Source organism: Anas platyrhynchos, chromosome 3 (genome assembly GCF_047663525.1).
Source record: "Anas platyrhynchos isolate ZD024472 breed Pekin duck chromosome 3, IASCAAS_PekinDuck_T2T, whole genome shotgun sequence".
Classification (NCBI taxonomy): Eukaryota; Metazoa; Chordata; class Aves; order Anseriformes; family Anatidae; genus Anas; species Anas platyrhynchos.
In genome coordinates, this window is record NC_092589.1 from 110111648 (window position 1) to 110126861 (window position 15214).

The 15214-nt window shown below is 46.8% G+C and overlaps 1 protein-coding gene and 2 long non-coding RNA genes across 3 annotated transcripts; 1 reads left to right on the forward strand and 2 right to left on the reverse strand.

Moving 5' to 3' along the window:
* Positions 1–138: 138 nt before the first annotated feature.
* OSR1 (odd-skipped related transcription factor 1) lies at positions 139–8492 on the reverse strand. Its single transcript, XM_038177249.2, has 3 exons — positions 8109–8492; positions 1959–2651; positions 139–1419 (listed from the first exon to the last, which is right to left on the reverse strand). The coding sequence occupies exons 2-3, from the start codon at positions 2603–2605 to the stop codon at positions 1284–1286; spliced, it is 783 nt and encodes a 260-aa protein (XP_038033177.1). The 5' UTR covers positions 2606–2651; positions 8109–8492; the 3' UTR covers positions 139–1283.
* An 888-nt stretch (positions 8493–9380) lies between these two features.
* Positions 9381–12084, reverse strand: LOC140002259 (uncharacterized). Its single transcript, XR_011808585.1, has 2 exons — positions 11351–12084; positions 9381–10333 (listed from the first exon to the last, which is right to left on the reverse strand). It is a non-coding gene; the product is annotated as an uncharacterized lncRNA (long non-coding RNA).
* LOC110351865 (uncharacterized) lies at positions 11405–14903 on the forward strand. The gene is made up of 3 exons (XR_002399864.4): positions 11405–11482; positions 14721–14779; positions 14870–14903. It is a non-coding gene; the product is annotated as an uncharacterized lncRNA (long non-coding RNA).
* The last annotated feature ends 311 nt before the right edge of the window (positions 14904–15214 follow it).

The following is a 15214-nucleotide window of genomic DNA, read 5'->3' on the forward strand; positions in this document are numbered from 1 at the left end:
CAAGACTGGTAGAAACAAGCACTGAGGAAATATCAAGCTCACTTGGAAAAAAAAAAAAAAAGTTCTGAATATTGATAGAGAGGGTTTGGTAAGGGGGAGATCTGAAACCAAATGAACACATATGAAGTCCGTGCAGACTTGCCTGTAAAATAACGATTTATTTTAATACTTAAAAAACACACACAATCCAGTGATAAATGTCAATTACCAATAATCAGCATAAAGTGCCAAACAGCCATACAACTTTTTTTTTTTTTTTTTTTTTAATAAACAAAACTTATTGGAATGTCTCTTAATTTGAATACACTGTTCAGAAAGCCAGCATTTAAAAAAATATGCTCTCAGGTTGAGATTTGTTCTGTCTCATCAAGATGCATGAAGACTTTAAAGTACCACTAAAACCACGTTGTGCATACCATCAGTTTGACATATTGCCATCTTTCTTTCCTTTGGGATTTTTTAAATAAGTCCACGCATTACAAACCTCCTTGCAGCACACTAGACCGCAAGGCAAAAATAAAGGTCTCCATGTCCCAAGAACACTGATTTGTCCTGATACCAGGGACCTGCGGGTCTAAGATCTGGATTCATTTTCCATCACTTTATAGGACTCTTCACTTGAGAGTTTTAGGTCATTTCCAAACATTAATTTTCTTCTCCTTTTAAGAAAACAAAATAGCAAGTCGCCCTTCTTGTTCTAATGGTGCTGTGATGAGAAACCACAGTTTCAGTTCTTAATCATCTTCCGGAATTCTCTGTATTTCCTGAAGTGTAAAAATAAGAAGCTTTATACAGTCAAAAAAAAAAAAAAGTATAAAATAAGAGTTTTTTTTTTCTTTTTCTTTTTAAGTAATACTTTTGGAATCTACGATTTCAGGTGGGGTGGAGGGTTGTTAGGATTTTCTGTGGGAGTATTTTTGTGGATTTGTTGGTTTGTTTGTTTGTTTTTTGGTGGGTTTTTGTTTGGTTTTAAACAGATTCCTGTCCAACACGTGAGCACCACCTTTTGGCATAAAGTTTATCAAAACCACACAAATCACATAGCACTTTCTGCATCATTCATGTATATTTTAAATGCCAAATATCATTTTAACCCATGGCTGAAGAAGTGGGTTGCCAGGGGGGATTTTGCTCTTTTTAAACTACAAACAAAAACAAACACAAAGTTCTGTGCTCCCATCCTGACAGGATTTGTTTAGTTTGTCTTTTTTTCATTTTTCTTTTTTTTTTCTGGTTTTGGTGTAAAGTCTGAAGGGGAGGAAAAGTTCATAGAAGCTGGAAATTCAGCACTTAAGTTTGGCAGGTTTCAGTTCCTTTACTTGCGTGTGCAGTGTCTTGTGGACAGCTAGCGTTCTGGACTGGCAAAATCCTTTCCCACATTCTTGACACTTAAAAGGCTTTTCTTTAGAATGGATATATCTAGGAAGAGAAAAACAATCAAGATGTCAGAAACAACTGGCCTGAACTCAGCAGTGATCTTACTTGATGGAAAACATGCTGGAGATTTTTACACCTACCACTGAGACTGAGAGCACCAGAGTGCAACACTAGGGTAATCAACTGTTTGTGAGGGCAAGAAGAGAGGGCGATGTCAGAGGTGCACAAGGGTGCCCTTCTTAGGGACAAGGAGCTTCCCTCTAACTTTAGGGTCACCAGACTTAGTGTCTTCATGACACTTCTAAATGATCTAAATGTAGAGGGTGCAAAATGAGGGTGAAAATATCTGTGGAAGCTAAGGAGACTGTGCAAGTCATCTCTGCAGGGTGGGTGAGTACAACAGGCTTGTCTTACAAAGTGACTTTTCTGGGTTTCTCTACCAGTACTGAATAGAGAAAAACATGGAAGGATCACTGCCGTGGGACTGGGGATGCGACCTTTCTAACAAGCACCTTTACAACTGTAGGTGGGTAACTGGGAAAGCACAGATACAAAGGGAAAACAGCAAGGAGAATAGTTACCTGTGATCCCTCAGGTGATCCTGTCTTCTGAAGGCCTTGTGGCATATGTCACATGTGTAGGGTCGTTCATCGGTGTGGGTTCTTTCATGGATCAAAAGGTTGTAGGACTTGGTGAAGTGCCTGCCACAGAATTTACACACAAACTCCTTCTTGGTTTTGGAAGGTAACCTTCCCCGTGTGGGTTTCTTCTCTGGAGAGAGTTTAGTCACCTCAAGTAAAGACCCCAGCCCTGGGGGGGAGCCCTGGCTGTCCACCTGTCCCAGTTTAGAGTGGTCCTCTTGCGTGGCAGCCACTGCTAAATTGGCAAAATCAAAGCGAGGTTTGGCTTTGAGGGTCACATTAGTAGCCTCTTGCTTGGGCTGGATGACGTGTGGAAAGAGTGGGAAGGTGGGCAGCTGGAATCGTGCATCCACTAGGCTCGACACGCTGGGCACCTTGGAGAAGGAGGAACGAGGCAGATGCATGGCTGGGTACCCCAAAGTCCACTGGTGCAGGTGTACGGCGTGAAGGGCGCTGAAGCCATAGAGGTTGGAGAGGTGATCAGAGGGCACAGCGGGAAGCCCATTGAATGCTTGCAAGAAGGAGTAGTTGGTGAGCTGGAGGGAAGGATGGATAGGCACTGGGGCCGGCAGAGTCTTACTTCCCATGGTGGCTGTTTGGGACGAGGATCTTGGGAACAGGGGAGGAAAAGATCTGGAAAATAAAAACGGGGAAGAGAAGAGGAAGAAGTAGATTTATACAAAGAAATGGGTATTTCTCACCTCATCCTTTATTAATTCCCCTCTCCAAAGCCACAGGAAGAAGTTGCTTTGGACTTGGAGAGGCCCAACCAGTTCTTGGCTGTGAGTGTATCCCCACAGGTCTCCAGAGTCTCCTTCTCCCCACCCATCACACACAGAGGGTATGCCCCATCTGCAGTCATTCACTCCCTCAACAGCACTTGTGTGCCAGGTATGCCCCTGATGAACATCTGCACTTAGACAGCAAGAGATAATATTTTGGACCATATAGGTAGATGTTCTCCAACAAAACTAAAAATCCCTTAGTAGGTATCCCTCAGCCTTTCTCAAATGGTAGGATTTTGCCCACTCGGTCTGTCTCCCAAAATTGTCTTTATTCCTGACTGTTGAGTTTATGCAGGGAGTGGGTGCTTAGTTCCTGGTTGCTCATCTCCCCATGGTCTTCCCTCAGCCAGGCCTCTGCCTCTGGGGTGGTGGAGGCGGTAGGGTGCTCAGAACTAAACATCCTCCCCCATTCAAACAGAGAAAATACACTAAAATATCCTGGGGGGAAAAAAAAAAAAAAAAAAAGAAACAAACAACAGCTCTCCGTCTATATACTGCAAAAAGAAATGGGAAAATGCTGCTTCTGGGTGACAAATCTGAAGTGCCATTTGCTCTCCCCAGGGGGAAGTGCCTGGCTTTAAGCCCATGTCCTAGTCTAGGCAGTCGCTTAATTAAAGCCCTTCACAAGGGAAAAAGACAACGGCTGGAGGGACCCTACCCGCAGGAATACCCAGCCCACCAGCTGCAGGGCCGCAGGGCCACAGCCCTTCTCTTGACTGGGTACCACCACTTTGCTCTATGTTTCGGGGTCCTGCCAAGCCCCCAGCCTCTACTCTGGGCCAGATCCCTACCCATTCCACCCCACAAGGCGGAGGGGAAAATGCTACCAGACAGCAGCATCGAGGCGCATCTGGCCCTGCCTGCAAACTGAGCACTCAGCACAGCCCTGGCTGCTGTCAACCATTTGGCAGGAGAAGCCTCCTTAGGGCTGGCAGAGGGGACAGAGCCTACCCTTTTTGTGGTGTGAGAGAGCACCCATGGGTTTTAGAAGCACCGCATCCCTGCACCCCTGGGAGCCTCCTTATTCCACATCCCAGAGCTTATGCTCCTTTCTCCCGGTGATTTCCGGGATTTGTCCTCAGTGGGGCTCCTTTCCTATGGGATCCATATAGAGTGCCCACAAGTGTGCCTATATGATTCTTCATAGGATCCCTGCAGGATCCACACAGGGTGCCATAAAATCCTGTCCAGGGCTCCTGCTGAGTATCTTTAGGATCCCTGCAAGATTCCCACAGGGTCCCTGTAGGATCCCCGGGGCACTCAGCCTGAGGAGGTGCATTCCCACAGGAGGAGTGAAGCCCCTTTGGAGAAAAGGAGGCAGCAAAGTGCTGCAGAGCAAAGGTTGTCTCCCCGGGCTGGGGAGATAGGAGGAACAGGACAGAGAAGCACTGGTGACAGAAGAGTTCTAATGACCAGGGAAACAAATCTGATTTATATTTGGGCTGTAGCCTGGACTGAGGAGCTGTGACTGGAAGGGTGTGAGAGCAAGAAACTTACTCTGAGCGGCCCTGTACACCATGTCCACCTTTCACACCGCTTTACATAAATCAGCAGCAGGAAGAGAGACTCAAACTTTAGTGGAATTCCATCGCAATGACCCAGAATAAGAGAGTGTGACATTTTGCTTTCTTTAATTGGATACAATTTAGATAGTAGTTGATCAAAAACCTAACATATTATATTCTCCTCCCTCTTCTTTATTTATATATATATATTTTTTTTTAACTGTTTAGGGCTGGTGAACCAACCAGTTTTGTTCTTCAGTTGGGGAAATGCTTTTTATTTTGTTAGTGCTGCCCTTACATTAGGCGTGTCCACTTCGCAGCACAAATGACTCGATCGATGACCCCAAGAGCAAAGTACATGGAAAACACTCTTGTCTGGGTACCTGAAATGTCTGTTTCTGTATGTCACAAAGGCTCTGTGCCTGTTTTCCTGGCCAGGGACTCCTAGATCTCTCAAGCATGAAACACGCTATTGCAAACTGAGTTAGTTTCTGGACTTATTCCTGTCTTTCTTTGGATCAACAGAAAACATTTGAATTGGAATGTACAAGCAAAAATCTATTAAGCGAATTTGTATTAATTCTTGCCCGATAAAATTAAAAATAAAATAAAAATAAAAATCAGTTTCGATTTTCCAAATGAAGAAGGGGGTAGAAATCAAAAGCAAATACGGTTGATTGGTAATAGCATCCAGTGCCCTCGCTTTTTTTTTTTCCTTTCCTTTGCTAAAACAGTTCTATTAAAAAAATAAAAAATAAAATAAAAAAAAAAAAAAAGAACATAGGGGAAAAAAAGGGGGGGGGGGGGAAGAGAGGAGAAATAGAAGGTGAGAGTAGAATGTTCACGTTACTACAAGTTTCTTGGCACTCTTCCAGAAATGTAAGCTACACTTTTGCTCTGTGCGACCGGGATAGTCAAAAAATATAGAACCAGAGTATTTCATAGTATTTCATAAAGAAGTCCCCTCTCTTCGGGACATCAAAGCGAGAGTGTTTCACAGCACAGTAATTCTCCGCTTTCCCGCTTGCCCGCAGAGAGATCAATGTTTCTTTGATTTCGGTGTCACCTCCACCTTTAATTCAGTTTCATGTAAACAGATCGTTATCGGGGTTTCTTTCTATTTATTTATTTATTTTTATTTTTTAAAAGAAGACCCCACGAGTTCTCTGCTTCAGTTCCCCCATCACAATAAAACTGTGCGAGGTTTTATATTTTAACACAAACTTGCTCGGTGAGTAATTAAGAACAAACCACTTGTGTTCTGACTGAAACAAAATCCACTCATGCCAAGATAAATTTATGCTGCAAAAATAGGATCATAAACTTGAAAGACTGCATCTGTCTCCAGTTTTCTTACCCTTTGTCCTGTCTGAAGATACGGTAATGCTATTGTCCAGTTGCCATTGTTTTAAGACCATTATAATCTTAACCTTCCAGACTACATTCTACCACCGCTATATGCAAAATAAATAAATAAATAAATAAATAAATAAATGAAATCAGCCGTCTTTAGTTGGTAATATAGAAAGAAGTGAAATTAAATGGATTTTTAGGTAACTTTGTGCTAGCCAGTATTTTTCCTTTCTACCTTGAATTATCAATTTCCGATGTGTCCTTTGAAAGGGATATTTGTTACATTAAATACCTGACTCATAAATAATGAGGTTTGCTAATTAGTTCCACATGGGAGAATGGAGGAGGTAAATTACCCTGAGAACGTTGCTTATTTTTACAAACATGATAAAGTAGCGGGCATAAAATGCTGCATTCCTGGGATAGCCTCAAACTAGAGCAATCAGGTTCATCTGTCAGGAAGAGTCCTCCTGTTTTGCCAGACCCCTTTAAAGTCTGGTAGCCCTGTCCCTTCGGCTGTATCGCATCGCTGTGCAGCATTTTGCCACCAGGTCGGCCACTCATTTTGTCCCCTCTGGGGGACGAGATTTTCCCTTCCTATCCGTTTAAGCGAGGAAATAGAGCTTACAATTTATCTGTGTTTGGGAAAGTAGCTAGAAAGGGAATGAAATTGCCCTTTCGCTCCGCATTGTTCGAGTGTGGTGTTCTTGAGGAATACAGTGCATTGTTCAGCACAGTTTTATTCAAAGTATTAATGAAGTGTGCAGAATCTATTAAAGCGGGTTTATTCGGGGCTAATTGAGCGTGAAAGAGTTAATTGCTAACATTAATGAGGACTGGAAGGACTCAGTCAGCATGTGCCTTGGATATCTCCGCTCAATCCTTATAAAATCATCATTCACATTTTATCACGAAATCAGTGTTGACAAGTTTCGCCAGACCACCATTGCGAATGCTGATGAATGCGGTGGATCTTAGCCTCGCAGTAATAATAATAACAATAATAACCAGGGTCCGACTGCACCAGTAATCACCACACTGGCCGGGGCAGCCTTCATCCAAAACCAAACCAAATATTAATATTAATAATAATAATAAAATCAAACAGGGTCCCCATCCTCGCGGGCCGGTGGCTGCGAGGGCCACGGGCGGGAGCGCAGCTGGGTGGGTGCCGGCGGGGTGGCCGCAGCGGCCAGGCTCCGCAGCCCGCTCTCTGCAGAAGTATTTTTAAGAGGGTTGGGAGTTTTTTTGTGTGTATTCTGTTCACCCACCCCCACGCACACCCCCCAGTACGGGATTCATTCTCGATTTCTCCCCAGAGACGCCCGGTGCCTCCCCTACGCACGAATAAAGCGTCCCTCCTCTCTCCCAGCAGCAAACTGGATTTCTTCCCTCTGCCTCCCCACGGCCACGGCACACTCTGCCACGGGGGGTGGACAAAACCCTTGGCGGTGACACCTCGGCGGGGCACCGAGGCGCATCCCTAGGCCCTGCAGACCGAGGCGGAGCCGTCCCGGGCCACCCGGCGGCCGGGTTCCGGGAGAGGAGCTGCACGGCGCCGTCCTACCACTTTCGGGTCCCGAGCCCACCGCTGGTTTAAGGGATGGCCCTTCTCCTCCACTGACTTGGGTCGTGCTGAACTGGACCCATTGTGCACCTGTCCGGGAGACGGCTCTCAGCCTCCCGCCCTGCTTGCGTTTTATCGGACAATTCCCGCAGCTTGACGGTATTACGCTCGATTTTTTATAGTTTCCCTCCCAAAAGCCAGGAATAACAACTGTACCCTAATCCTCGGCTTTGCACTGACAGTTTATAGGCTCGGCCTCTGGAGAAGCCCAGTTTCTCCCTACATAGAACTTGTTTTGATCCATTCAGACAAATATAAACATTAGATCCATTTTTGTTATGGCCTTGGGAAGAAACAGGAAAGGCTTCTCAGACCCTAAAATACTACAAATTGAGTAGAAAGAAAGAAAGAAAGAAAGAAAGAAAGAAAGAAAGAAAGAAAGAAAGAAAGAAAGAAAGAAATCGAGGGAGAAGCTGAATGATCAAGTCCATAAAGGACATTCAGACTTTCAGACTTCTGGTTTCAGACTTCTGGTTTGCAGCTAGTATGTGTCATTTTTAGCTCGGGTTAAAAACACAGCTCCTCCGCAAGGGGGGATAAACAACTTTGAGAGGGGAAGACAAACCTTTAAATAGCATCAAAATATCCGAGCCCCATGTGAAGGCTTCCCCCAGCCCTCTGCCCGCCCCAAGGAGAACAGTTCTCCTCACGTGAACCAGAATCTCCCCACTTCTGCACCATCCAGAGGATGATGAGAGAGGATGGGGGGAAAGAAAGAAAGAAAGAAGGGAGAGAAAAGGAGGTGTTTGGATTGATATCCCCAACCCGCGAGGCTTGGCAAAACAAAAACCAAACAAAACGAGTTGTTCTTTTTATTTACCTAATCCCGATCTGTGCTCCACCGCTGGCAGCAGTTAAAAGATCCTGGGCTAAATTGGAGCTGGTAAAATAAAAAGATAATAATAATAATAAAAAAAAAAAAAGTAAAAAAAAAAAAAAAAAAGTTTGGCTAGGTCAGTGTCTCTGCTGGCCCTGGGGGGCACAGCTCTCTCCCCACCCCACCCCACTGCTCCTCCAGCGGGTACAGGCAGATCCGAGCGAGCAGCGGGGCCAGGTGTCCAGGTGCTCTGGCTGATGGAGACGGAGGTGCTCTCCCTCCTCCCGCTCCCGGCGCCGTGAGCGTGTGCCGGAGTGCAAACGCGCCCGGGAGTAGCCGAGCTCAGACTGAACCGATCCCTTCCCTCCAGCCTCCTCCTTATTTCAACCCCCCCCTCCCAGCTCCCCCCTCAACCTCCCACCAGACTCCGGGCATGCGCACGCAGGGAGAAAGTTTCTGGCTGGGAAGAACCAACTTTTCAACCCCGCTTCTCCTGCAGGCGCAGCAGCCCGGGGCTCGCAGCCCGCAAACGTGTGATCTCTTCCTCCCCGCCCCGGCCCCGCTCCCGCAGCACCCCCCCAGGGGCATCTCCCCGGGGTCCGCTACTCTCGGGACCCCTCCGCGGAGCGGAGAAACCCGGGAACCCCGGGGCGGCTCAGCGCAGCACCGCGGAGGCTCTGGGATGCGCTCGCTCCCCGGAGGCGCTGCGCGGCCGCGCTGCTTGCGCCCGGGCTGCGCGCCTCTCCGCACCGCTCCGCACCCGGCTCGCTGCGCCCCCTCCCCGCCGCCCGGCGGGACACGACCGGCCGGGATCTGCGCAGAGAGGGGGAAAAAAAAAAAAAAAAAAAAAAAAAAAAAAAAAAAGGAAGGAAAAAATAATTTAATAAAAAGGGGGGGGGGGAAGTGGGGTAGAAGGAGGGAGGGTTCTGCTCCCTCTGGGAGGATTCAGGGGGTCGCAAGTTGTTGTCCCCCCTTTGGAGCCGTCCGCAGGACGATTCCGGTAGGCACTTACCTGTGAGGAGTCCACCCCCGGGTTGGAAGCGCTTCCCCCCGCCCCAGCCTCCTTCCCGGTCCCCGTTTTCCCCCCGGCACCCCTGACCTTGGTGCTTTCCTCCCGTCCCTCCTCCCGCGGCCCGGGACCGTCTCACCCCGCACCCAGGCGCGGATCCGCGGTGCGCGGAGTCCCGCGGAGCCCTCGCTTCAGAGGCCTGATAGGTCCGCGGGGATCTTACTTCCCGGGAGAAGCAGGCAAAGCAAAAGAGCCCTCGAAAGAAAAAAGGGTTAAACGTGCTTTATAATTAATCCTGAGGCCATAATCTCCTTGCTTATTTGTTTTACTATTCATCCATCCATTCACACTCCTCTAGACCCGTGAAGGGGGAAAAATTGCTTGGGTGTATTACATTGTCCCGAGGAACCAGGGTAATATAATACGTTAGCGAAGACAGATCCGTCAGGATAACATGGTACCGTGCTCAGGGACACGCGCGTGTTTTTTTATTGTTCATGTCACTGCTGTTGTTACACTGATTTTTGCCCATCTGAGAAGGAAAAGCAAACAAACAAATAAATTTAAAAAAAAATAAAAAGCGGCAACAAGAAAGCAACTGTCCATCGCGTTATCATCCTGGAGAATAAGTGTTCATAAACACGATGGCAGAGTGGAGAAATAAGCCCTAGCATTGCAATTTCATCTCCAAAACATCCCAGTTTCAGGGAAGAGTCTGGGGTCTAACACTGCTCACTGCTCTGGGCAGGAGAGATTTTCGTTCCCTTCTTTTGTAAACGAGTGGCATTTTTATGAGGCAGAGGCAAAGCAAAGACGTTCCCCCATCTCAGCTTCTTCAGTTCTTTCTCATTTCGTGCTCTTCTTTCCTTTCTCTCTTCTTTCTTTTTTTTCTTTCTTTTTTTTTTTTTTCTAATTCCATTTAATGTTTCTTGTCCTCCCACCTCCACCCCTCCCCAAAGCTAGCACTTTTATTTCTATTCTGGGGATCGAAATGCCAAAAGTGTCATCCTGTGGCCGAAGCTGTAAGCCGATGCCTTCGAATAAGTTTGCCTTTTCAAAAACAGTTTTCAAGTCCTGTTGTCAGAACACGACTGTAAGATCCCCAAGTGTCCCTAAGCCAGGAGTCAGACAGGAGATACACCCTTCTAACTGGACATTTCTATTTTCCCGGAGGAAGACTCTCTCTCTTTGTATAGCTGGGGGTGGGCGCTTGGATTAACTAGAAAAAAAAAAAAAAAACATGCAATTCTCTTTATAAAAGTAGCAGACGACTTGAGATGGTAAACACAACAACAGCAATGATACCTGCACGTGCTGCTTGCAAAGGAACCAAAAAAATGCACTTCCAGTTACAGAAACCATCACTCCAGAATAAATACTTAAACATAGAAATAAAGGGCAGTAAAAGATCTCGGCGTATAGGGGGGGGGAGGGAGACGCAGAAAATGATTCCCACGCGAAAATATTTTAAAATCAAAGCGGATCGTTAGGATATTATTCCGCCCCAGAGTATAACTGGAAGCTGTAGCTGAAGGCTGCCTGGATAACGTATAGCCTGATATATAGGTATTTGTTAAAAAATAAAAATATTTGGACTTGTCAACCCACTGGCGATTGAACTGAAGTTTCAGGTTAACTGTCTTGTTAAGTGCATTTGGTTTAAATATCTGGTGTTTAAGTTATGAAGGATATGCTGTTCCAAAACCTTTATTCTCGGATGGATTTTTATGATGTCCCTTGCTAATTTGCATTATGTCAACTTGTAACGGTGGGGAACCTAATACCGGGAACGGGATACAAAACCACTATTAGCACTGACACGCAGGGAATACGTTGCGCTTTTCCACAGCGAAGATCTGCTGTCGATTAGGAATGTTACAACTTCAAGAGACTCGTAAAAAGTGAAGGCATCTGTTCCCAAATCCAGCCACGTTTGTAGGATTTAGACGTGACAGAGAAATCCAATTCGTTTCAAGAGAGATCTGCGAGGTGACTGGGGAGACCGCAGCCCCCATCCCTTTTTCCACCTCTATCCCCTTCCCAAACCCATCCCCGCTTCCGTCCCCATCCTGCCCCACTTTGTCTTCCAGGTGAAGCCCCCCCCCGCTGAGGGCTGCTCCCCGTTTTTGCGGGGAGCACCGTGCCGGGGCTCCCTCCCCGCTCCGCTCCCGCAGCGCCGGGACCAGCGCGGAGCCGGGGCCGGGGCCGGTACCGGGGGTGCGGCTTCGAGCCCCACCTGCGGAGCAGACGTGAGGCACGGGGAGCGCATCCGAGGGCATTTCTCCTTCCCTCCCGCCCGAAGCCGGCTGCGCTCGTCACCTCGTCTTCAACGAGTTTGGGGTCCGAGGGCTAATCCTGCGCAGCGCAGGTACCGGGGGTCGCTCCTCCTCTGGGTTTAGCTCGCGCGAATGCCGGGCACCCCCGGATTCGCCTACACGCGTGCTGCGAGGGGGCTGAGCAGCCCCACTGATGCTCCTCTTCCCTCCCTCAGCCGGGGCACCCGTCTTCACCTTCGGGACCCGCTTGACCTTTGGAAAAATAACGATTCCCGGCCCCATCCCGTAGCCATGTGCGGGATAAAACTCCCTTTTGCTTCTCTGGGATTTTCTCCCCACCAGGGAACGGCGCTTGCCCCTCGGAAAAGCTTTTATTGAGCAGAAACCACCATGCCACTTGCGAAGCATCAGCCGCAGGCGCCTCGCTAAACTCGCAAGGAGGAGCGGGTCCGGCGGGGCAGGGTGGGGACATTTTGGTAGCTCGGAGGGTTTCAAGGGTTGCTTCGCCTCCCCGAGCCCAGCAAACATCTCGCCCCCCGCAACGCGGGGGTGGGTGGGGGATGGCCGGTCAAAGCTGCCTCCGGTCGGCAGCCCTGCAGTTCCCAAACCTCCCGGGGGAAGGGAGCGGGGAGCAGCCGCCTGGGCTCAGCGGAGGCTCCAAAACCTCCTCGCTCCCGGAGCTGCCCGGAGAGGGATGGAGCCAGCCCCGGAGGCAAAGAGGAGGCACAAGTGCACCGCAGCGTCCCCCCCCTTGTCCTCATGCCTCTCCGGGCAAGCGCCCCAGGAGACGGGACCTCTTTTTCTCAGTGCCACCTGGGGCATATATATACACATATTTCTGCTCTGCTTCGTCTTGCCGGATTTTTTCCCCCCTTCCTGCGGTTTTGCTGTTGACCGCGGTGAAAGATTAAGAGTGCGGGCTCTGACCGCCCCCCCGGAGAAACCGGGCTCCGATTTTCCGTCGGAGAAGAGAGAGGCAGAAAGGGCCAGGAATGGGAAAGAGCCCGTCGGGGCTGAGCCCGCAGCGCCGGAGAGAGGGGGCGGCGGAGCCCGGGGGCTCCGGTACCCCCCTACCGAAAGTGACCCCCGCCTCTCCTCGACCCCTGGTTGGCCGCTCAGGTCCCACGAAGCCTTATTATTTTAACTGCTAATGACAAGACACGGAGGAATAGCAGCAAACAACGCGGGTGGAAGCTGCTCCCGCAGTGCAGAGTACATACCCTTGTGATAGCAACCCCCGCCCTCCCGAACCCAAATCGGCACAGATGAGGATAAAGCGTTCTTCTGCCAACTTTTACTATTTTTTTTTTTTAACTCCTACTTCTAGGGCTCAGTGAAAATCAAAGGCAAACTTTGGAGCATCTCCATTTTGTTAGCGAGGGGGAATTGCTCGCTTGATTTTTAGTGCGGTGCTGAGATGTGACCCAGCGCGTTAATATATTGCTGCCCTTCGCTAGCGAGCTACTGCAGACGGGGAGCGATCCGCAGGCGCTTAAGCAGCCGCCCTGTGAAAGTCTAAATTGGAGTCTGTGCAAGGAGTTACGGCATGGCATGGCCCCGTGCCCCCTTACACATCGGGGACTGGTCACCCAGCAAGGGCAGAACTCTCTGCCAGCAGCTTTTGCAGACTGGGAAAGAAAAGCCAGAGCACGGAATGGAGCGATATGGGATTTATCCTCTTTAAGAATCACAATGGACTTCACAAGCAACTAATTAAGTGCAAAATCTCCCCCCACCCCCACCCCTTGTTTGCAAAGTGGTGTGAGGCGGTTGTGTAAATGATTCCATTTTAACTTCCAGCCCCTTTAGATCACTAATAATGCCGTGGTGGTTCTGCTCACACTGCTGCAGTGAGAGTCAGCATTTCCATTATAATTTCCTATTTTCAGGAGTTTTTACAGTGGTCATAAAAATTCAATCCAGGCTAAAACTTGGCATCCTAGGGCTCCTCCCAGGAGTCATTTCTTTTTGTTGTATTTGAAAGAGGAAACCATTTATCTGTTTTTACATTACAAGAGAGCAACAAAAGGAAGCGAAAGCAGAGTTTGGAGTTTTTTGTTTTTTTTTTTTCTATTTTATATTGCTTGCTTTTGCTTAGCTTTACAGTATCTGCCATAGATGTTAAAGGAGTACAGTACATAATAATCAATAACACGTGAAAAAGCATCAGGTTATAGAGCAACCTGAGTCCACAATCAGTACTGGTCATAAAATACCTTTATCTTTCTAAAATACTTTGCTTTTCTAAACTGATAATTTGCTAGCAATATATCCAAAATGTAACTTGATGCTGGGGGTCACTTTGATTTAAAATGAACTTCTCTTTTTTGGAAAACTGATAAAGTTTATGTACATGCTCATATTTAAGAAGAATTTCCTAAAGGTACAGATGTTTTCACTGCCGATTTTAGGGGTCTATCCTCCAGCCCCCTCAGTGCAAGTATATATATAACAGTCAAATAATCTTTGGATTTAGGTGTCCCTAAGTATTCATTTATATGATGGATTGTAATGGCTATATGGTTCCCTTGAAACCATTATATTCTATCAGGTCAAAACCAGCTTCTTAAAAAAGTTCATTTAATGCAAGGGTGGCTGGAATGATTTGTGTACATTGCATTTGCTTGCATGCAATTCCCATATCTGCTGGAAAATGAGTAAGGATTTAATGACCTCACAGGAACCAAAGGTTTTGGTGACATGAGCTAAGAATGGGCCTATGAGAAAAAGACCGGTGTGAATTGGGACACTCAACTGGAATGCCAGCAAAGCCTGGACATCACATCATTTTGCTGTGGATTATGCCTATGCCACATGTTTTACAGAAAAGCCCTCTCTCTACTGCTGTGATATATACATTTCTGCTAGCCTGGAAACTTGGTAGGGGTATCCTCCCACTCATCAACTCCAGGCTGGTCTATGGAAAAGGATCAAAAAGAATTATAACTCACAGAGGTGAAAGAATTTTTTCTAGGTGGTAAAATAATGGAATGCAAGGAATTGCATACATAGTTACACACACAAATACACATGTAGAAAAGGAAAATGCCTTTGTATGCAAACAGAGACAGAGATAAAGACAGACAGCTTTATAGTATACCTGATAGAGTTAGGGGTACATGTATATTGATTCAGGGAATGTCAGCCACTTTTACCTTGTGATTTATTATTTTCTTAATATCATGTGATATGATAAGACTCATATTCACTATATTTAACAATTAAAGGAAGACTCCATAATATGGGGGGAATAAAGGCAACATTTGCTTTCCATGGTCTGCTAATCCCATGACTGAAATCAGGATTCCACAAATTTACTCTTTCCTTTAGGGATTTCATCAGAGTGACATTGGGCTAGCAACCTACAGCAGATCCAACACTTCCTGAAGGTAAAAGAAACTCATTCTATGACCTCTCTGATACCTGTATATTAGTCTAAAAGTGCTGCTTTTCCAATAACACTGATGCTCCTATTTTAGGAGTATGAGCTCCCAGAGTCTTCAGAGAGTGGAAGTAAGTACTAATTCCAGCTTACCTTGAGGTCTGAAATGATTGCCACTCTGCAAAGACATTATTTATTTATTTATTTATTTATTTATTTATTTATTTATTTATTTATTTAAGATTGACCATACACAGGCACATACCAGAGAGAATGATACCTGTTTTAGGCATCTCAGCTCATTACCTGAAGGTAAATGGGGCATATATATATATATATATTTTTTTTTCTTTTTCTCTTTTTTTTTTTTTCTGTTCTCATCAGGCTTTGTCTTCAGTAGTTAATAAATTACATACCTGTGGTAGTTGATAGATGATACAAC

Excerpts from the sequence above, each read along its gene's own strand:
- OSR1 (XM_038177249.2), bottom strand. The coding sequence starts at position 2,605 with ATGGGAAGTAAGACTCTGCCGGCCCCAGTGCCTATCCATCCTTCCCTC. Across the intron at positions 1,420-1,958 it reads GATCACCTGAGGGATCACAG|ATATATCCATTCTAAAGAAA; the intron begins GTAACTATTCTC and ends TTCTCTTCCTAG.